General features: G+C 37.0%; 1 protein-coding gene across 1 annotated transcript in view; it reads left to right on the forward strand.

The window, feature by feature from the left end:
• The window catches only part of LOC131678395 (breast cancer anti-estrogen resistance protein 3 homolog), a 109,860-nt gene that overhangs the window by 49,148 nt on the left and 37,576 nt on the right, over positions 1 to 23,136 (forward strand). The window contains exons 4-5 of the mRNA XM_058958541.1: positions 6,544 to 6,607; positions 22,311 to 22,553. Of these exons, the coding sequence (XP_058814524.1) occupies positions 6,544 to 6,607; positions 22,311 to 22,553 (307 nt within the window). The remainder of the gene's footprint in view (positions 1 to 6,543; positions 6,608 to 22,310; positions 22,554 to 23,136) is intronic.

A 23,136-nucleotide genomic window follows, 5' to 3' on the forward strand; every position in this document is an offset into this window, starting at 1 on the left:
AAAGGTTTTCCCCACAACATTCTATTTTCGTCGTACAGTGAGGAGGATGATCTTTCAGCGTAGTCAATATATCTTGGTAATGTTAGAGAGAAGGAGTAATCCTGAACAAGCTAACGAAGTACGCGGACCGTGAGAACGGCATCTCATGTAATTCGGCTTCCTTATAGGCAGGTCTACAGTGAAATCCATCCAAACGGTTGTGGGAGCTTTGGAGACAGCAGAGATAAGGATATCGTTTTTGCGTGGTGGTTCCCTTAGGCGTGAAGAATGCTTCAATAGTACTAGCTGGGAAGCAATCGCCCATTCGCTGTACAGCATGAGTAACTCTGCAGGATATTATAGAGCTACTTTCAGTACCGAACACTGATCTACGAGACAGACAAGGGAGAATCACAACTACAACTGACGTTCCTCGACTCGACGCTGTGGAACGCAGTGTACGATGGAGTATTGAAGCTGAACCTTCCCAGAGATATAACGATTTTCGGCTTCACGGATGATGTGGTGTTCCAAGTCATCGGACAATCGCTAGAAGAGGAGACACTCGACACGGAGCCCATCATAAAACAGAGTTGGTAATGACTAGCAGCCGAAAGACAGCGCGGTCGGAAAATATATCATCGATTTAAACTTTTAAAGTTACGATGATTATGTTAAGGGGAAGGCTGTGAGAGCAACCACAGCTTTGCTTGAGGCGCCAGTGTACTGGGCACCACGAACCAGCTGGAATCGCCGGATCGAAGCATGTGAGCAGACTAGTTTCACCGTCAGGGACAAGATCGAGTAGGTCGAGTGAAGCACCAGCGGTGGGTCGTCGAGTTTTCAACGAACCGGAAGCAGCGAACCAGAAGCTACGCTCCATCCAGTATCGCCGAACCGTCCTCGCCAAGTACTGGTTGGCCCTTTGAGTAGGATTTATGGACTATGCGAGAAGATTGCGACAAAACTGGGAGCTAAATGACTTAGGCAACAGGCATCGGTATCGGGAGAACTTCCGACGAGGAATTGAGATGGCTCGCGAAAACAGGAACTAAATGGTTCACAGAAACGGGAGCCAAATGGCTAACGGAAGTTCACCACTGCAATTAGCCGGATATGTGTTCGGAGCTAAACCGCTCTAATGTATCATTTTGATGTGGCTACCTACTGCGCAACAAGATGGAGAAAATTGCAAAGATTTCGAAGATGTACACGGAACCGAGCCGAATTACTATCATGTACCAAACAAACAAATCTACAAGTCTTCAAGCACAAGCGATAAACCAAAGCTGATGTTTCCACTAGAGTTCGAAAAAGTATAGTATGCACAGGATGTACGTTCGCCAGGCTACTGTATACGAAATACGCAATAGAAAAAAAAATTCAGAGAAAACCATATCTGAGATGAATAATTCCATTGACGCACACTTTACCTTTGGATTCATTCCAGAATGTTTTCCAAATGTCCATAAGTGAAATGTTGCAATCCTGTTTCTGTACATTGTTATCAAGCAGGGTCATCTTTGACCGATTTTCATGCCTTGTGTGTAAAGACCGGTCCATGTGCCGCCACGACGGAACGAAAACTATTCAAGCAACCAAAAGTTAATACCTTAAAGTACTCTTAAATGTTTACATTAAGTTCTTAGAGAACTTTCAAGCTTTTATTGGGAATTTAAAAATTGCACTATTGGGAAAATTATTTAAAACGAAAACTTTAGCATCCCTTTCCTATATGAACTTTTGATTGATTCAGTAATGTTTGCTTGAATTTTTCTAGTAAAACAAATAACTCAACCCCGCTATACGAAATCACCCTGCGGAAACGTCCACGAGAACAATCGAAAGAAAATGCAAAAAGAAAAAGAAGTTTATTAAAATAAATATTTATTTTTTGTTTGCCCTCCCCTTCAGAAAAAAAATTGCACTTGGACATAATTTTTAAAAAAGATTTGTAATGGCCTAATTGAAACTCAACATTTGAATAATTTATATTTTTTTAAATCCAACTAAAATCAGTATTATATCGAATTCACCGATTTATGAGCTACAACATAACATTTACTGATGGCGAATCGATAGACTACTTTTACTTAAAACCTCGGAAAACGAAGGACACTTGAATTCCCATAAGACACAACGTGTACGTTACTCCCTTTTGGACGCCAGCTAGTACTGGGTTTTCCTCCATGGTCAAATTTGACTGCTATTAGCAAAAAATCTAAAAACTATTTTCAAACTTCTCAAATGACAGTAGATTACTCAGAACTGTTGAAAATGCCGAAAAGTCAATTACGGAAAAATATGGGTTACACCCTTTTGGACGCCAACATTCAACTTTCTCTCCCATAGATACCCTTAAAAAGTATATTTAAGTAAAAGTATAGTATTAACATTCAACTTTCTCTCCCATAGATACCCTTAAAAAAGCATTAAGCCGTGTGGTGTCCGGCGGGCTGAAATCTTTTTGCACTATTTCAACCAAGAATAGAACCTCTGGGAACTGCTCCCATGTCGTAAGAGGCGACTAACAACATGCTAGGAGTTCCTAGGCCGAGGTTTTGTTCCGTACCGAAGACTTAATCTGGGCGGACCTTAAGGTTTTCCATATTACCCTCTTTCCAGTCTGTATTTAGTGAATCACTGACATATACCTTTTCTGATTCGCCTTTCTTGATTGTGTACCAACGTTTTAAGTTTCTTCTGGCGGTTGTATATTAGCCGTAAATGACGAAATCTAATTCTACACTAAGTAACAGAATATATTAATATACCGGCACTTCCACGCCAAGGTTTAACTTCCAAAGCTTTGGCTTAAAAACCGTTTTTAAAAAATGGAAACTTTCATGCAGGAAATTTATTGAATTGGCCTAAGATGGAGCTGTCGAATTTCACAAAAAGCTTTTTATGTTGCAAGTGATCTGTAGTTGTGTTAAATTAGGTATTTTTCTATTATATTTGGAACCGTCTACCGACAAATCTACATTTACGAATACCTCCAAAAGTGACTTCTTGAGGTCTCATGAAGGCCTGACACTAGCTTTATGATACTTTTGCTTTTCTAAACAGTAATAAAAATCTCAACATTCAAGAACTTCACTTTGTCAGAAAATGTAGGGCCATCGGAAGCTAAAACTTCGTAAAATCGCACTCCTGGTCCTTTTTTCAGTGCAGTACTCTACGTCACTCGCTCAAATTTGCACCGCTCTTATGGTAGTCGGTATTTGCTAGTATTACTGTTCTCCCATCCATTCTGGTAGTCAAACGGTGGGATAGCAAAATTCTTACAAGTTTCCTATCTCATGCCTCCACGCGAGTCTAAGTCTATTGATGACATTTGGTCCTTAGACCGCAGAATGAGAGGGTGCGAACAGAATGAGAGGGTGCGAACAGATCTAGTCGAGAAAACATTGCCGTAAAAATGAATAGTTGATCGGAAATTAGCCCCAATACGACTAATCTGACTAGTATCTATGAACACGGCTCAATACGTATTGAAAATTCGCCGCGTCTGTTTTTATGAACCTAATTTAAAGCTCCGTTATTGCTAACAAGCCCGTGCATCAGATTAACAATCCTTTATATTTCCCTTCAGTGTTCGGTATTATCGCTCGTATACTTGTATTCCACAAACAATCCGATATGGAAAATAAGAAATACTTTCCTTGATTTATAACATCTCGCGCTATTTTTGCCAGTATAATATGCTGTCACTTGGTAGTTTTCAAGCCAATAAATATATCGTAGAGAAGAAGTAGCGAGTTCTGTCCAAATACTGTTGCAATAAATAGTGATCCGGCCCATTACGCAGATAAGATTAGCTTTTCCAGGCAATACTCCCACGATCGGCTGTGTGGAGTTCAAATTGTTTTTGTTTAGGGAACATAGTATACTCTCGGTAGCCGGCTGCCCAGAGTTTAAAAATAACCAAAAACTAAACAAGATCATCTCTTTTTCGAGTGATCGTGCACTCGAAGACTAACTAAACAACTACCTAATAAAATATGCTTTACAGGTCGCATCGTTTGCTTGGAGCGAATCCTAGACCTGATACCCTTCCAAACCACCAACTCCGCGACACCTATGGAAGAGTCTGATGAATCGTCGTCCTTCCGTTAAGTAGGTGGAGCATCAACACTTCCTGTCTACCTTATCCTTTATCCTTCCCCGTGAACGATGGAGATGGGGGCGGCCGGCAATGATGGCTATCATGCTGTTGAGGTTTTAATATGGGTCGGATTGGTATGAATTCCTACTTACCACTTCCTAAGCAACTCTTATTAGATAATCAGCAGTCAAACATGATGAAGTCAGTGTGCAATCCGCCAAAATCATCGTCACAACGCAACGCAACGCAACGCAACGCAACGCATAGATACCCTTAAAAAAGCATTGTCCAAATAACCCGACAGTATTGCTGGACTGGTAGACAAAATGTAAACAGAAATGATATTTTCACAATTAATATAAAAACTCTAATAGCATAATAGCTGCAAGCAACACGATTTCTTTGTTCATTTTAAACAATGAGAACTTAACGATTTTTTCTCCATTTTATGTGTTACAATATAGAAAGCTCCAGTGTTCGCTATTCTCTTTTGATCCCCATGATATTTTCCATTCAAACACAACCACCCTGTACTGGGTTTGGGGAGCCAGTGTCGCGACGTTACTTCCACTTGTAGCCGGGATCCGCAAACAACCGGAATGCAGTTTCATTTCATTCACTCTCGAAACCGCACTTCTTCCCTTGTTTGATTCTGGGGGTGGCGAAAATCGGGGTAGCAAAAGGCAGCCCAATTATTCACCCCGTTGCTCATATTGTTAAAAGTTGATTTTTGTCAGTTTTTTTGCATTGCGTTGCACACCCGATCTCTTGGTATATGTTTGCATTATGACGACAGGCGAAGTTCATTATTACACTGGCGAACCTATGAGAATGGAAGTCACGATAATAACCCACTTGAAGAGCAGGAATTGTGCGACTCATTTGAATTGCCCTTGAGTCACAAAAAAGGCTGTTCAGGAACTTTTGAATTTTCTCCTTTTAATTGGCAACTAGGTTCGATTTTCCTTTCGAAACTTAGCTCATTTGGCGTTGCACACTGATTGATTTGTTTTGCAACAATTTAACTTTCAGGTGTTTTGCCATTGTCGAGAATGCTAACTAATTTTCTTAAGAAATTCATATTTCAATTAATCTTTATTAGGATTTCTGATTTAAATATTTGTATTATTCTCAAACTTTCAACAATTTACATCGTGCATTTTAAGCGATTTTCTAGTTAAATTTCACTTTAAAACCGCTAAAATTTTCAAAATATTGTCACATCAGACAAGCCGATTATAATCTGCCAGAAGTCCTTTGAACGAACATGATTTCCCATTGGTTGTGTACACTGTTTATATATATATTCCCTTGATAGCAACACGTGTTGGTTTACAACTTTTACTGGAGTCAAACACAATAATTCATCCTACCTCCCGTCCGCCCATTTTCCCACCTATTGTGAAATTCAATTCCCCATTTTAGCGCAGTTTCGAGCAATGGCAACAAACTGCTGATGGACAAACAAACATTGAAAGCTCCCTTTCTTCGCCAATGGATGTCGTCATTATTGAATGTGAGGGGGAGGGCAGATAATGGCGGTGATATTGCGAAAGCTTTTTTCCGATTCTGTTGACTTATTCGACCACATCCGCTGCTTTTTGGAGGTGTGACGAATTAATTGATTTTTACCGGCTTTGTATTGAAGTGTTACTTACAGTTGGTCGGTGAAAGTAATGGGTTCGAATACACTAATTCAAACGTGATTTTCAATAACGGTGAAGCCAATGAGAATAACACCTTATGAACTTTTGTTTTTTTTTTTTGAAAACAAAAAAAATCTCAAGTCAAAAAATCAACCAAACAGGATTCCGGCTTGCCACCCCCAGTGATGAATGCTATCATCTAATAGCGCACTTACACAAACTCCAGGAAGTAATAAAACTGTGAGAATTTGTCCTCTAGCGACAGCCATACATTCCAGACGGAATTGTTTTTCCATCTACCCACTTCCCTGCCGACATTTTATTATTTTTCCTCAATCAAAAGCTTACGAACACAATAGTAGGTATTGGAAAGCTAGCCGTCAGCGATAGCTGCCTCAGATGCCGTCTAAACTGTGCACCGAAGGAAAACGCAAAAATTATTCTTCTGCAGATTGAATTACATTTAACAGTCAATGTTCATCCTATCGATCGTTTCCCTTGTTTACAATTGGATTCAAGATCGAAGAAAAGAGCATAAATTGAATGAATGGCTGAATTGAATGACAAGAAATATATTATCCCCACAAAGGCTATTAGGACCGGCGCGCCGTCCCGATGCTAACCGTACGACGTGCACCATTCCGATGAAGAATTTTTATTCACATACAGTTAAATATACTACCGCCTGGTCGATTCTTTTGATTTTTTTTTCTATCAGAACCTCTACAAAGCGTTCAAAGAAAGCTAATAAGGATGGGATTTTTAATTAAATTTTGTTCTTTCTTCTTTGTTCTAATTTCATTTCAGCAGCTATGAGTGCTTGACGGTCAGTAACGCCAAACAAAGCAAGAGTCTGGGCGATCTGTTAGATATGGTAAGTAAATATTGTTATAGAAATAAAAATATGCATTGGCCGTTGCTAAAGTAGATTGGGGAAAACATAGCATCAGAAGATAGCTATGATTAAAGAATCCATGGAAACTATTATTGACTTAAACTTAGTTGTGCAGATGAATTTTTTATATAAAATACCTTTTTTAAGCAGGCATACAGCTCAAAAACTGGACGAGTTTTCATTTTATTAAGTACAAAGTATTCGATAGATTTTAAAAACTACATGTCAATAGAGCAGAGGGGTATCCACTATTACTAACTTACTACTAACTTCGTTACAAATAACTGAAATATTCGTAAGCACATAAAGCGATGGTGAATTACCCAATATTAAATATAAAACTAAGACAGGTGCACAGTGTTTTAAAACGTCGTTTTCGTGCTCAAAATTATTAGCGTTTTAGAGTTATAGTTATTGGAGAAGTTATTGTTCTTATGATTGCGCATCCACAGGAGTATACCGTTCAGTGATTAATTCACCTATAAGTGATATACGAAATTTATTATCTGAACTAATTAAGATAGAGACTTTGTGTCTTCGGCAAAGTTGTAGCAAATATTACTACAAAAGAAATTGCTGAAGACTCACTTATAGGTGAATTAATCACTGAACGGTATACTCCTGTGGATGCGCAATCGTAAGAACAACAACTTCTTCGAACAAGCTATATTTCTAATGTCAACGGTTTAGACGCTATTAATTTTGAGCACGAAAACGACGTTTTAAAACACTGTGAGATGGTAGAAAGCCCTATATTACGCCCTATAGGAACCATAAACAGGTTGAATTGCTCGTGGTTTCAGGTTAAGTTCTCAAACTTGACTGGTTCCAGCTGAAAAGCCTACCGAGGTATTCCACGAAGATCCGTCCGAAAATCTTTAAAATCGTGATCGAAAAAAAAGTTCGATTACCGAATTTTATACAACAAAACTAACTGATAACGAGTTACAGGGAATGAATTCTTCTGCATGAAACATATATACACTGAAAAAAATGCTATCTCATTTTTCACAAAAACAAAAATTTATGTATAAAATTTAAATGTCAACATACCCATATTTTAATTTTATTATATTTCACCAACTAAAACAAGAAACATTTTGAATGTAATTACACGATGGAGGACTAATCGATAAAAAAGTTTTTCTAACGATAACTTTATACATGTTTTACAAATTATTAACATCCAAAACTATAATTTTTTTACAGTATATGATTCTAAGTGTTCTAAATTTAAATCAAAATGCATTCAACTGAAATCTTCCAAAATGCGATGGTTGTCGAGATATTTGGAATTTTGCTCCAACAAAAAAAAGAATTCGTGTAATTATGCCCTTTTTAAAAGTTATTCGCGTTCCCCCATCATAAAATGTCAGCAATAGTATGTTTATCGTTTTAAAGATGTAAAAGAAACTTTTTCAGTGTACTTGGATTATGGGCAAGCTACAAATAAAAAAGCTTTCCGAACAACTACTGTTGACATATTTTTATAATTCATTTATATAGAAGTTAAAAAAAGAAATATGTTCTTTTTGAATGTGATTCTAAACGCCATTTCAAATCAAAATGCTCATAACAAAAAATTTTCTGAAATATTGCTATTCTGGAGATATTTTGAATTTTGTTTTAACAAAACAATTATTTTGTTTTATTACGACCTTTTCACAAGTTATTCGTGTTTCTCCATCAACAGCAATAAGTTTTTTAAAAGGCCATTAAAATTTCATGTAACTTTCCTGTTGACATCAAGGCGATAAACCATTTGAAAGTTATACGAAAATCCAAATATTATTCAACCTACCTTGGTGGAATAAAAGATTAGAAAACTTGAGGAAACATGCTCGTAAAATGTTGAATCAAGCAAAGAAAACAACAATACAGAGTTTACAGTGGGCTGAATATAGAAAGGCACTCACGTTGTATAACAAAGAAATAAGGAAAGCTAAACTGTGGTCGTTGATAGTTGATGGACTAGTATCACAACATAACTGGAGGCAAACGGATTTGAAATAGTTGGTTTTGCAGACGACATAGTGATTATTGTTCGTGGGAAATATGAACAAGTAATCAGAGATAGATTACAATATGCTCTGAATTTAACTGCAGCGTGGTGCAAAGATGAGGGGCTATCCATAAACCCTGATAAGACCACGGTTATTCCATTTACTCGCAACAGAAAATTTAAAATACCTGACCTATATTTAGAAGGAACAAAATTGGCCCTTTCATTGAAGGTAAAATATCTAGGAGTGATCATTGATAGCAAGCTCAATTGGAATCTACATATGGATCAAATTATAAGTAAAGCTACTAGTGCCTTATGGATAAGTAAAACAACCTTTGGAAAAAAATGGGGGATGAAACCTAAAATGATGCATTAGAGATCTATAGTAAGACCTAGAATAACTTATGCGAGCTTAGTTTGGTGGCCAAAAACTAAAGTTAGGTACGCACAGAAAAAAACTAGAAAAATTACAAAGATTTGCTACGATTTCTATCACAGGATCAATTCGTAGTACGCCGTCTAAAGCACTAGATGCAATGCTGAGTTGATTACCTTTACATTTATTTGTGCAAATGGAAGCTGAGAAAAGCGCACTAAGACCGAAAAGAACTAAACAGTTCTTTGTTGGAGACCTTAGGGGCCATCTTAGCATTCTAAATGAGTTCGAAATCAATCTGTTAGTAAATCAAACTGACTCACAGTGACCGGTTTTCGAATAAAAGTCGGACGAAACCAAAAATGTTGCCCAATCTTCCTGAAAATTACATATTAAGGTCATTTTGGTGTGGTGAGCTCATTTTTAATGTCAAAAGTTATAAAAGGTGAAATAAATTTTCCCATACAGTGCTATCGAACCTTTCTTATAAGCATAATATCATTTTTATGAAAAATGTTTTTTAGCAACATAATAATTGGATAAAACTTCTTTCAATCTCTACAAAAAGTGTTTGTTAACGTTTTATTTAGTTGTTATTTTGCACTTATCCCCATGCTCCTCCATGTCAGCAAACATTTTAAAATGTCGATTTTAAACCCCAGGCAAAAAGGGGCGAAACGAGACCTTGAAATTCGAAAAGTAGAGATGAATGTATAATAAGTGACCGTTCCGAACTGTTTCGCCTAATTGTACAGAATACATTTGTGAAAAAAGAAGTTGTTATCAAACCACTTAAAATATATTTGCAATAATATTACATTTTTAGAATCAAATTTGGCAAACATGTTGAAGTGATCAACAAAATTCTTTAAATGCCCTTTAAAATAAAACTAGTTGTGCTCAAATCGGATTAAAATTGAAAGAGTAGCAGGTTTTTGAAGTGAACATAGATACTGTGATTTAGAAAATGAATTTCATTAGAATTGTCTGATACAACGATGTTTAAATTGCTATTAAAAATCCAATTCTCATTCAGATCTCACAAAATGTGGAGAATATGTCATTCAATACATAAAAAACCCTTGAACCTATCAAAAACTAAATATATGCTGTTTCGTTCATCTAGAAGAGCTATAGGCGTGCATCCAGACCCAAGAATGGGACAGTCTGTAATTCAAGAAACTAACTGCTTCAAATATTTAGGACTTCACTTAGACCCCACACTCTCCTGGATTGAGCATATAACATCTATAGAGAGAAAAGTTGCATCGTTATGTGGGGCTATGCGTAAAGTATGCTCTTTTGTTCCCCAGCATGTACTTCTAAAATTTTATTATGCGCACATCCACTCATTGCTGAACTACCTTGTATCTGTGTGGGGCCGTGCCAGTATTTCGAATCTGAAAAAGCTACAAACGCTTCAAAACAGATGTCTTAAAATTATTTATAAAAAACCATTTATGTACCCTACTATTTTGTTATACAATAATAATGCCCATAACATTTTACCTTTGCTTGGGTTGACTAACTACCAAACAATAATGTACATCCACAATGCTTTGCATAATACTATTGCTCATAATAATCTAGAATTTACGACAGGAATTCGAGCTCACAGCACCAGACAAGCCAATCATTTATTATACTCCAGAGTATCCACGAACCTTGGTCAAAGACGCATTTCTTTCATCGGACCTAAGCTATTCAACCAGCTTCCTACGGATTTAAAGCAAATAACATGTCGCACTCGTTTCCAAGCAAAATTGAAACTAATTTTAAAAAATAAAATAGGAGAATTTTTAATATAAACTTCGTTCACCACCAATCGAGCTTATTCCTTTAGCTATAATTGATTAACATTTTTTAAATAAAAACAATTGATAAATGCATTTTTTATAGCAATAAGTAATAAATAAATTTAAATTATTATGAGCTTCCTGCAAAGCTACGATGGGACCCTTAAAAGGATTCTTTTCCGCTGGGTACTCGCCGTAGCTTCTTGTCAAATTTTGTGTTTTGTCGGTCTCGTATTGTTTTTTTTTGTTCTCAGCGTTTCCGCGATTCGTAACTTTGTTTTGTTGTGCTGACCTTTTTTTTTTGTACGCTGAGAACTGATGTGTCCACTACCAGGGGGCTCCGTTTGTGAGCTTTTTGGTGTGGGGGTAAGAGGCGGGCTATTAAAAAAAAAAAAAAAGAAAAAAAAAAAAACCCAGGAAAAATAAAAATTATCGATATTTGAAACATAGGTTTTGTCCGGTCTCCGGCCACTGTGTGACTGGATGAATAGGAAATATAACTTTGAACGCCTATTCAAATACAAAAAAATGACAAACATTAGATTTTTTACATTTCATTTTCACATTCCATGTGACTCGTTCTCAGATAGTTTTGCTGTTTAAAATACAGCAATTTTTTTAAATAATGCATGCAGAAACATCTACGTTCCTTTGAAAAAATGCTCTTGTATCAAACTATTGCAATTGCCAAAGAAAACCATGGAGATTCATAAACCAAACACAACTGCAAAGTTTCGTTCGAATAAACGATGTACATATTTTACGGTCGGCCGGTTTTTCGTGGAAGTCCTCTACTTCAATCCATCTGTTGTAAACAGCCCAACTGGATCGTTTTTTCGTGGAAGTCCTCTATTTCAATCCATCTGTTGTAAACAGCCCAACTAGATCGTTCGCCACTACAGCCATAGAACGATGGATCTTGCAACACGCCAGTGCACCATGGGCCACAAATCGATTTTTTTGGTCGAAAATCCAGAACTTATAAATTGTTAGTACTAGACTTTCAGTGTCTTTGGAACAAATTCTCTACAATAAGTGCTCTTCATTTTAGGGGAAACAAAATTAGGATGGCTCTCTCGATTTTTGAAATAAAAAAATTATCTCCTGAATGAAAAAAGATAGGAGAATATGATCTTCCAAAGAAATGTAGAGAAAGCAATTTTGAGTAACTTTACTGAAAACGTCGAAACTCTATCTTCAATGGTTTTTATTTTACAGCGATTTCCCTTGTTCCGTTTAGGGTGGCTCTTAAAAATTCAGTTTTTTTAATATAACTTTTTTGAAGTTGATTTCTCGTGAATGTCGACTTCAGACAAAAGTTAGCTCTTACAAATGCGCACATTTCTTCTTCAGAGACCAACTTATTAACTTTTATATAAACAGAGTTATTGACGATTTTATTCTCAAAATTCGACATTTTCTAAGCTAAATAACTCCGAAGGTGGCAAAAAGTGGCAATCAATGTAATGACCATCAGATAGTACTTTAAAAGCACTACAAAATAAGGGGTACATGGTTTGTCTCCTAGCTACTGTTCATGTGAAATGTTTGCTTATAAACTACCTCTGTTCCATGGGCCAAAAATCGATATTTTGTTGAAAATCCAGTTCTTATATCCCGTAAGTGCTAGACATTCAGTGTCTTCAGAAGAATTTCTTCACCATAAGTGCGCTTCATTTCGGTGTAAAAAACTGGGTGGTCTCCTTGATTTTTGGAATGAAAATAAGTTCTCCTGAACAATAACAATAGAAGTATAAAGCCCTACTTAAAATTAAAACTTTGTTACTCAATTCCTTACCTATCGTCAGAGGCTTTTATTTTACGGCATTTTCAATTATTTGGTTTGGCCTGACCTTTAAAAAAATAGTGTTTCAATAAAATACTTTTGAAGTAAATTTTCCAAAAAATTTGAAATTTTGTTCTGATAAATGCCTATTTTTTCTTTGGAGATCAACTTATTAGTTTAAAAAACTACTATATTAATTTTTTCAGTGGTAAATTTTTTTCTCTGCGTTTCAACAATTTCTACACTGAATAAAAGTGGAATAACGCACTTAATGGGTAAAGAGCTTGAACGTCAACCTAATTACGTTTTACCTATTATTTCTCGTGGAAAACTTACAACGAAATGCGTAAAAAATACCCATTAATGAAAATCGTCCCAGAATGAGAAATACTGAAAATAGTTTTTTTTTTAATTTAAAAAAATTGTACAACACCAGTTTTACATTATTTCTTTCGGTTAAAAGTATAAGAATCCTGATAGAATCTCTATCCTAAAGCCTAAAATCAGCATAAAAACTGTCACTTGACAGAATCCCTGAATCTTCCATGGCAGTTTAAATTGTTGAATTATCGCATATTTGCACCATCCTAAAATAGTCCGAACTGCCGTCTTTAATAAGTAGGTTATCTCGCTTGAAGTAATTCATTATGAGCATCAATATATATATATATATATATATATATATATATATATATATATATATATATATATATATATATATATATATATATATATATATATATATATATATATATATATATATATATATATATATATATATATATATATATATATATATATATATATATATATATATATATATATATATATATATATATATATATATATATATATATATATATATATATATATATATATATATATATATATATATATATATATATATATATATATATATATATATATATATATATATATATATATATATATATATATATATATATATATATATATATATATATATATATATATATATATATATATATATATTGGCATAACTTCATCGAGTTATTATGAAATGGATTAGAATTACTCATTGTTAGGAGCAAAAAAGTACCCACAGTTGACAGCTCGAATAACTTCCGAAAATAAGCAATTTATATTGATATCATTGATAAAGTTTTTTTTGCCGCGTTTGGAAAATAACTTCGAAGGGGGAGACTGCCAATCTATCCGTTGGATAATAATAAAAAATACTATTAATGAGAGCTGAACAGCTTGTCCCCCAACGTACATTCACGTGGATTTTTTTTGTTAATTTCCAAAGGCAAAAAATGGTATTTTGGGAAACTATTAGGCTAAATTACAGTGAGCTGAAGCAGAGGAGGTAATATAATTAATAAAAGACAAATAAACCATTAATGCTAAACAAAGGGTGCTCCTTTACGGTAAACCTGAGCTTTCAATATATTGTAATATATTCATAATAATTTCTTTTTTGCCATGCGAATAAAACGTATGCCATGCAAATACTCCAAACATTCATTTTATAAACCGTAGTCCGAAAACCACATGTTTTATGTACAATTTCACTCCACGAAACAAGTTTAGAATAACATCTTCCGAGTGTACCGATTTGCATCAGAGATCCGGATGTGTGTATATAAGAACGGCGACTATGTATGATAAATATATATTTTAAGTACGAATTTGAATACTGCATACATTCTCTATAACAGAGGGAGTTTATAAGCAAACATTTCACATGAACAGTAGCTAGGAGACAAACCATGAACCCCTTATTTTATAGTGTTTTTAAAGTACTATCAGATGGTCATAACATTGATTGCCACTTTTTGCCACCTTCGGAGTTATTTAGCTTAGAAAATGTCGAATTTTGAGAATAAAAACGTCAATAACTCTGTTTATATAAAAGTTAATGAGTTAGTCTCTGCAGAAAAAATGTGCGCATTTGTAAGGCCTAACTTTTGTCTGAAGTCGACATTCACGAGAAATCAACTTCAAAAAAGTTATATTAAAAAAACTGATTTTTTAAGAGCCACCCTAAACGGAACAAGGGAAATCGCTGTAAACTATAAACCGCTGAAGATACAGTTTCGACGTTTTCAGTAAAGTTACTCAAAATTGTTTTCTCTACATTTTTTTGGAAGATCATATTCTCCTATCTTTTTTCATTCAGGAGATAATTTTTTTATTTCAAAAATCGAGAGAGCCACCCTAATTTTGTTTCCCCTAAAATGAAGAGCACTTATTGTAGAGAATTTGTTCCAAAGACACTGAAAGTCTAGTACTAACGGTTTATAAGTTCTGGATTTTCGACCAAAAAAATCGATTTGTGGCCCATGGTGCAGTGAATAGACTCAGGTCAATCTGTCTTAATTGGCACCTAGGTGAAGGAAGAAAATAAAAACAAACAAGATAAAAGACTTAGGGCCGATTTCTTCACCCTCGCTTAACTTTTAAACCAGGTTCACCAGTACGTTTAAACCTAGTTTAAGCGCAAAGTGAGGGTGAAAAAATCGGCTCTTAAAGCGATAGTAGCGAAAGGATAGATAGCTTAAATAAAAAAGATAGAGGTTAAGTGGCTCGATAGTGTAAAAAGTTAATACGGTTGAAAGTAAACAAGTAGTACGGCAGTAAGTTTAATTACGGTGAATTTGTTGGAATGCCTTTGTATTTAAAACACAACTTTCCAGCACAGGTAGATAAATTAAACCTAACCTGGTATTCAAGTAAATTATTATTATTAGAGTAGAATGGGGTCAAATAGGTATAGGGCATTAACTTTGCTATGTTATCGCAGAGGTCGCTCATCTTGTGTGAATTAGATACACGGTAGAGAACATCGGTTACGACTGTCATTTTGGCTGTTACCGTGGATCAGTTGTATTAGTTACGGCGACGCTTATATTTTTGCGTGGAACTCCGTGAAAAGGCATTGTCTTTCGTCCTCAGTATAGAACATTTAATCAATGGAAAAATGCCAAGTGGATTTTTTCTTACGTAAAAATTAATGCTGAACACGATTTTTATGTTGGTTTTACCATATTTTTGTTTTTGAAAAAATACGGACATCAACATGAAACATACGCTTGGGGGAACTATAGGTCAACTGTTTGCGGGCACTACTGATCGTCTCCCAGCTAAGCAACCACGTGAGTCGGAATGAACAACTTCAATTCCACACTCTGGCGACGGGGAGAACACCGAAGAAGTCATTCGCAAGTACGAAGCCTAGCGCTCTGCCGAAACAACATGTTTTTTCAATATTTCCATTCGCGGTTTCATGATTTTTCACATCATTTGCCACTTTTCATTTTCTTACCTTAATGACGTCAATTTAATTTTTAAATAATCTGCAGTATTATTACTCTTCAAATAAAAGTTGATCCGGTGGTTTTCTAGGCGTGTACATTGTTTAATTTAGCCTTGAATATAGTGACCTATCTCACCCCCAGATTTAAAGAACATCAGAAAAAGTACCTTTGCCTTATTTGATTTAGCTTGAAAAATATTTAGCCAGTTATAAATCTATTATTGCCAAAACGTTGCCAGTTGTATAACCTTTCCAACACGTGCTTGTTTGTCAAAATCAATGCAAAAACACCATGGTACGAGCTCGCCAAAGAAAACTGACCTACTTCACCCAACTCTATTCTACTGATACTTTGAAGCAAGCGTTTAGTACGGCAAATCTATCTATCTATCTATCTATCTATCTATCTATCTATCTATCTATCTATCTATCTATCTATATATATAAAAGTCAAAGTTTGTATGTATATGATTTATAGACTCCCGAACGGCTTAACCGATTTCCGTAAAAAATTATACACAGTTTTCATTTGTTATGGGGCGTGTTTGTGTGCTATTAGTTGGAGATTATCTGCCCGCCAGATGGCGCTTTGGAACAAACTGTGTTTTCCTCCTATTTCGTTGAAAATCGCAGCAACGCGCGATGGGTATTAGCTAGTTATATATAAAACTAATGTGACTAAAACTTAACCTATTATCGCAGTCCGCTATCATAGACAAGTCAGACTCTGTAGTAATCTGTTACTGAAGAAGAGGAAAATAAGTGAAACACCAAGTAATGTAAGCGCAAATTAGTACAATTGAACAACAATTCAATTCAATAAAACATTATTTTAGCTTTGATCTACTAACAAGCTGATTCAAACCACCCCAACAAACTAAAAGATCGCCTGATATAACTATGAAGCTACGCCGAATAGCACAAGAAGGTCCCGCATCGGGGAAGCACATGGTGACCTGTGCAGCGAACCTGATACGGATCGGATGGTAAGCTGTTGTCAATGCGATTCGACGACAGCATTGCATCGATAGACCGACCGTTCACATTCCGAAACTGTCAGATACCGTTGGCACAGATTCCGGCTTACAGCAAAGCAGAAACGAGATCTGCTGGAGCAAAAAGGGCTCGCCTACAGCTCGAGAGGCTTGAGACTCGGAAGACTTTGACGATGAACGGGTCCAATCAAGAAGCTAAGCCAAGTAATTCCAAAGCACCAACCATCATTTCGTTGGAAAGGCGACTCTATTTCCTATTATTCCAGTGGTCTCTATAGGAATAATCGATTTATACCGCTGTATGCTTACTGGGACGACGGCTCGGAGAAAACACTGATTGACGGTGTTAGTAAGGGAGCTTGGGTTGTAGGAGATCCGCAACGATTGTACCTACAGTGGACAGCGAACGTGAAGACGTCAGAAGCTAAAGAAAAAAATATTTGTCGAGATTCGAGACTGGGCTTCTCTGGAAGTACAATTAGTTCGATTTCTCGAACAGCTACCAGATGGTAGTTTGGCGACTACAGTGCTTGAAAAGGCGTATGCAGAATGATTCGTTCATCGGCGAAAGTGTGAGGAGATAGCTTTCTGAGTGTCAGGTGAAAGGGTATATACACAAAGCGACCCGGAAGGAGCTCGACGATTCGGATCCACAGCGTGTGTGGTACTTGTTTTTAGGTGGTCATCAATCCCAAGAAGCCGTCCAAAGTTTGTATCTTCTGCGATGCTGTGGCCATAATGGATGGAGTCGCACTCAACACGATGCTGTTGGAAGGACCAAATCTGCTAAATACGCTACTAAATGTTCTATATGGATTCCGGGAGAAACGGGTCACTCTGTACGCGGATCTGAAGGAGATGTTTCACCAAATTCAGGTGTAATGATCCTACACAAGCCCCCGATGTATATTTGACGGACGTCGCTACGTTTGGTGCGACTTGTTCACCGTGTTCAGCACAATTCGTGAAGAATCTAAACGCCAAGGAGCATACAAAACAATATCCAGCTACAACCGACCCAATTATCTGAAAGCACTACGTGGATGACTACTTGGACAGTGCTGCCAACGTTGATGAAGCGGTGAAGCTGGTAAACGAAGTCAAACTGATCAGCTCTCTCGGTAGATTCTGTGGAACTGCGAAGCGACACAGTCACGGAAAAATGTCTCCAGCTGAACAAGAACGGCTCAACCGAACGCGTGCTCGAGATGAAGATGGAAACCGGTCGACGATGTCTTCACATTTACAACGACGCTGGCGAAGGCGGCATGGGATCGGCTGATCCCGGAAAAGTTACTTGGGAAGTGGATGTGGTGGACGAATTTTTTCTGTCATATGGACCAGATTAGCATTCCACGCTGCTACTTTCCTCAAAATTCGGTGAAAGATTCTGTTGCGTTAGTCGATGGGAAATCCAACGTAGCTCCACTGAAGTCACACTCCATTCCAAGGTTGGAGTTGATGGCAGCAATAATCGGAGATGAAAATCATCCTCACTGGGCACTAGCTGGTAGTCGAAAAGACAGTGTTATGGTGCGATTCTAAGACGGTGGTGGCTTGGATAAATTCGGATCATCGAAGGTCTCACCAGTTCGTTGCTTGCCGAGTGGACGAGATTTTGTTCAAGTCGGAGGTGTAGCAATGGCGTTAGATATCAACTAGGAAGAACATCGCCGATGTAGCAACAAAGTGGGGGAAGGACCGTGTTTGTCCTCAGGTAGCCGTTGGTTCCGTGGTGAGGACTATTTGGATTTGCCCGAAAATGAATGGACCGTGGATTCAGATTCAGTCATCGCGAAGAGCTGATGTCGTGTCTGGTACACAGAGAGGTCATTGTACCGCAACTTTTGAGGTGGAAGCAATTCTCAAAACTGACGCATTCCCGGTCAAAAAAAATGCAGACTAACATGACAGGGTGGCCAGATAGAATTCCTTAATGTCGATAGGGTCACTAAAAGTTTATCGGTAGTTATCGGTAGGCCGGGTTGTTATCCCAAAAACGTAGTGTTGACATAGAATTGCAAAATACTGAAAACACAGATCTCAGACCAAATCCAACCCAAAAAATAAATGTTGAGTAGGATGTGTTCAAAATCAATAAAAATCGGTAGTTTTCGGTAGGGATAACAAAATATAGGTAGTTTTGCCTTGGTGGTCTATGAATCGGTAGGGAAGATCAAAATCGGTAGGACTGCCGATAAATCGGTAGATCTGGCCACCCTGGAACATGGTCAGGCGATTTAAACAGTTTGACGTTTGACTCAATTCGCCTGTGCTAATTGCCACTAGGAACAAATGCAGTTTGCGAATGCGATTTAAAAGCAATTTCAATACTTACACAAATTTTCTGGCGGCAGAAATGGACTTGCTGTTTTTCGCGTTTTTCAAACATGGCGGTTCATGTTTGGCTTTAGCTTAACATTGTTTCTTTAAGCAATTGTCTAGTGCATTTCATTTAGCCAACGAATGTGGGAAATTGTGGAATCGTGTGTAAGTATAGTAGAACAAGACCTCTGACCTAAACTCATAATGAACGTCAGATTGTGGTAAGTTTTGGTGGTGATTACCTAGTATACTGATAAGTTTATGTAAGTAGATAATGAATCCGAAAATAAGTATTATTTGTAATTTTCATATTAGGCAATTAAGGGCGATTAAATGACGCATTCCGCTTCCGATTTAGGGGCAATTTAAGGGCGGATAGGGCGGCAAAAAATTACGGCGGAAAATCGCCCAAATGTTGCATTTGAAATAGCCCCCTAATGGCTAGCAACTTGCTGGCAAATTGAAGGGTAATTAGCGCATCCGAGTTGGCAAATAGCCCCCCGTTAGCCAGCAACCTGCCCTATTTTGACTGGGTACGCACAAAATCCAGAGCGAACGGTGAAAAGGGAGACTCGACTGGGCGGACCACTCACTCAAGAGGAATTCGCAAACCCCGAGACAATAATCTTCCGTTGGGTGCAGTGTGAGCAGTATCCGGACGAAATGGCGACTTGGTCAGTAATGCGGGACAAGCAGCCGAGACGACAGGGGCGGCTGGAGATCAGTTTAAAATTAACTTCAAAGGCGCGCTTGCACATTTTATTGTTACTACGAAAGGAATTTCGTCAGGGTCTGCCGATGTTGAGAACTTGTTACCGCTAGAACCGAATACTTTCAAAGTTGATCATATCACGAGGGATATCGCGAAAACCATGTTGCACCTCAGAATGATGTTTTTGTACCTCGTCGAAAACGAAGGAACCGCTCTCTTTTGTGGATTCATAAACACCGTACTGTTATAACAATCCTATGGATAGAAGTTGCTGTAAATTCAACTAGACCTCAAACCTTTTGGATATTTATTTGAACAAATCTAGTTGATTTCTCCTTACAGTAGAAGTTTTTTAGGATAAAACAATTTTTTCGCCAACAAGGAGATAGTTGTTTAAAACCATATGGCACAAAACCTGCAAATAAATTAGTTATGGCAATTTGCACTCCGATTTCGTCTCATCAGAATCCAACAATAACTTAGTGACAGATTTCAGTTTGCGTCGGATTGACGCTAGCTCGAAAAACAAAAACACTATTTGTGTTTCTGAGCAAACTCCTAAGCAAGCTGCTAAACCAAACCGTCGATTTCATTAATTCTTATCGACTTAATCAGAACTCCTTTTCTTGCGGGACATCACGTAGCATTAGAGGTTCGTTCAAAACCGAAAAAGTCTTTTTTATTTTTCGAGCTACCGTCAATCCGGAGTTTAGTCTTGTCACAAAGTTAGTGTCGGATTCTGATGCGACGAAATCAAAATGCAAATTCCATAACTAATCTTGTTATTAGGATTTCTTTAACAGTTCAGGTAGTATTTAAATTCTATTTTTTATGCAATATATATGGTATCTACCGAAAATCGGAAATAAAATAAATAGAGCAATGACCCGTTTTTATCAGCCCTTTGGTGAATTTTGAGCTGATAAAACGGGAACATTGACATATATTTTTCTTTTTTTATGAAACCGAAACTCTTAAAATATTCTTCATTTGTCCCTAGATATAGCCCTATAACCTTTCCTGATTATTTTGCCTAAATTTCCTTAAGGGGTTCTGACAAAGCAAAATTTAAATCAAAATGAAAAATAAATTGCAGGTTTCGGATCTCAACCATAAGAAAAATATGCTCAAGAAAGGATTTACTCTAAATCAACTTGGTTGGTGTGCTCAGCGTTGCCAACATTTTTTTCAAAAAAACTGGAACCTTTCTTGGAAAAAAACTGGATGCTCGGAAAAAAAATCTACTTTACCCTTGTAATGTTTAAGTCAACGATTCAATGAACGTAATTTTAAGTAAACACGCATGTTCCATACCTTTTACTAAAAATTTGAGTCGGTTTTTTGGTATTGTCCAAATTAAATTTTTTTTAAAGCATTCGAATTTGAATGTAATTGTAAAAGTTAGTCGAATTTTACTGATTTGAAGGTTTCAATCTATACATCCACAAAATCCTAACTTTAAGACCGTTTGCTAAACTTTAGGATGCGCTTAAACCTTTCTTTAGACACCACTATGCAACTAGCTGAGAATTCAACAAATGTTCATCAGAATATTTGACACAATGTACGGCCACGTTTATGTTTGAGTTTTTAATTGAATTCGAATCAAAATGTACATTGCCAAACCGTTTTACTCACAAGTTTTAAAAAGGTATAAAAAGAGTTCAGATTACGGTGGATTCAAATCTTATTCCGGGGCACTCAGCATCATCCCATGGCTTGCTTGAAAATTCTATGAATCAAGTTACAATTTGTGAGAAAAAAAACTAAATAAATGAATATTTAAAAAACTGGATAAAACTGGCTCAAATTTAAAAAAACTGGAAGATTTTTCCGATTGTCTGTTTGACTAGATGTTATAAAAAAAACTGGAATAATCCAGGTTAAACTGGAAGGTTGGCATCGCTGGGTGTGCTAGAGCCCATCAAACTACCAACCATCAATTTTCATATGAGGCTAATAAATTCGGGTCAAAAAGCTGATAAAATCGAGGGTTGATAAAATCAGGTCTTCAATGTAGTGAAATTCCAATCAGATACTGAAATTTAAGCATTTTTATACTACATTTGTGCACCCCTCCGGAACCACATGCGAAACAGCAGTCATGGGCTTGCATCATTCTCAAAACTATTCGAGTAACAGTCTATTCAACGATCCTAAAAAAGGCATCCAAATTGAATAGAGTTGAACATTAGTTACAGTTCATACACAGTTTGCTTTCGGTGAAAGCTCCCTAATCGAGTACTAGCAACGGTTCTGCATCCACAACCCACACGTATTTCCATCCCACTGGAAATTTTTTTTAATGTTCCGGCACTTTTTTTTATTTCATTCAACCAATGTCGCTGAATGTCCGACGGATTAAAAAAACACAACACCACTACCACAGGAAACACCCGACGGTGGCAATGAGGCTGTCGCACTGAAGAAAGCCCTGGAATGGGAACTGTCACTGGATTCGAGAGATTTACGATCACACGCCTGGTACCACGGACCGATTCCCCGACAGCGGGCCGAGGAGATTGTACAGAAGGATGGCGACTTCCTGGTGCGGGACTGCGTCTCCCAGCCGGGAAACTACGTGCTGACCTGCAGAACGAAGGGACCTACGCTGCATTTTGTTATTAATAAGGTACGTACAAGAGGGTTTAGTGGAGTTGGCTTGTTTTTGCAATCGCCTTCATCCAATAGTGTTGTAGCTAAAATTTGTTCGTTAATGACTCCACCTAGTTGTGAGCAAATTTCACAGTATTTAGTTCATTTGAATAACATTCCTAAGGCACTCTCTAAAAGCATTCTCAAATCCTTTTAACTGCAATGCTACACATAAATCTAGCTGTGTGAAGTTTTTTTTCGAAAATTGTATCCTACCAGTAGCATTGCTGTATGACGATAACCACCTTCTGAAATCTCTAACACCGTAGCGACGTAGAAAACAGTGGGTGGGAAATGTAACAGCGAAAACTTTCTGTTCCTAACTAGTGGTTAAACTGCAAAACAGTTTCCAAGGTGTCTGACTATCCTGATGCTTCGCCGTGACATGTAGCAAACGAAGCATTTCTTCCAAGCTTCCATCTGCATCACAAACCACTTAGATTACGTGTAAACTTTTTTTAATATGTGAACTTCTCACTAGGTGTACATTGTGCAGCCACCAAGCGATAGTTGAAGGTTTTCCGCGTAGATACTTGACATTGCTGCACTTTTTGCGCCCA

Source organism: Topomyia yanbarensis, chromosome 2 (assembly GCF_030247195.1).
Source record: "Topomyia yanbarensis strain Yona2022 chromosome 2, ASM3024719v1, whole genome shotgun sequence".
Classification (NCBI taxonomy): domain Eukaryota; kingdom Metazoa; phylum Arthropoda; class Insecta; order Diptera; family Culicidae; genus Topomyia; species Topomyia yanbarensis.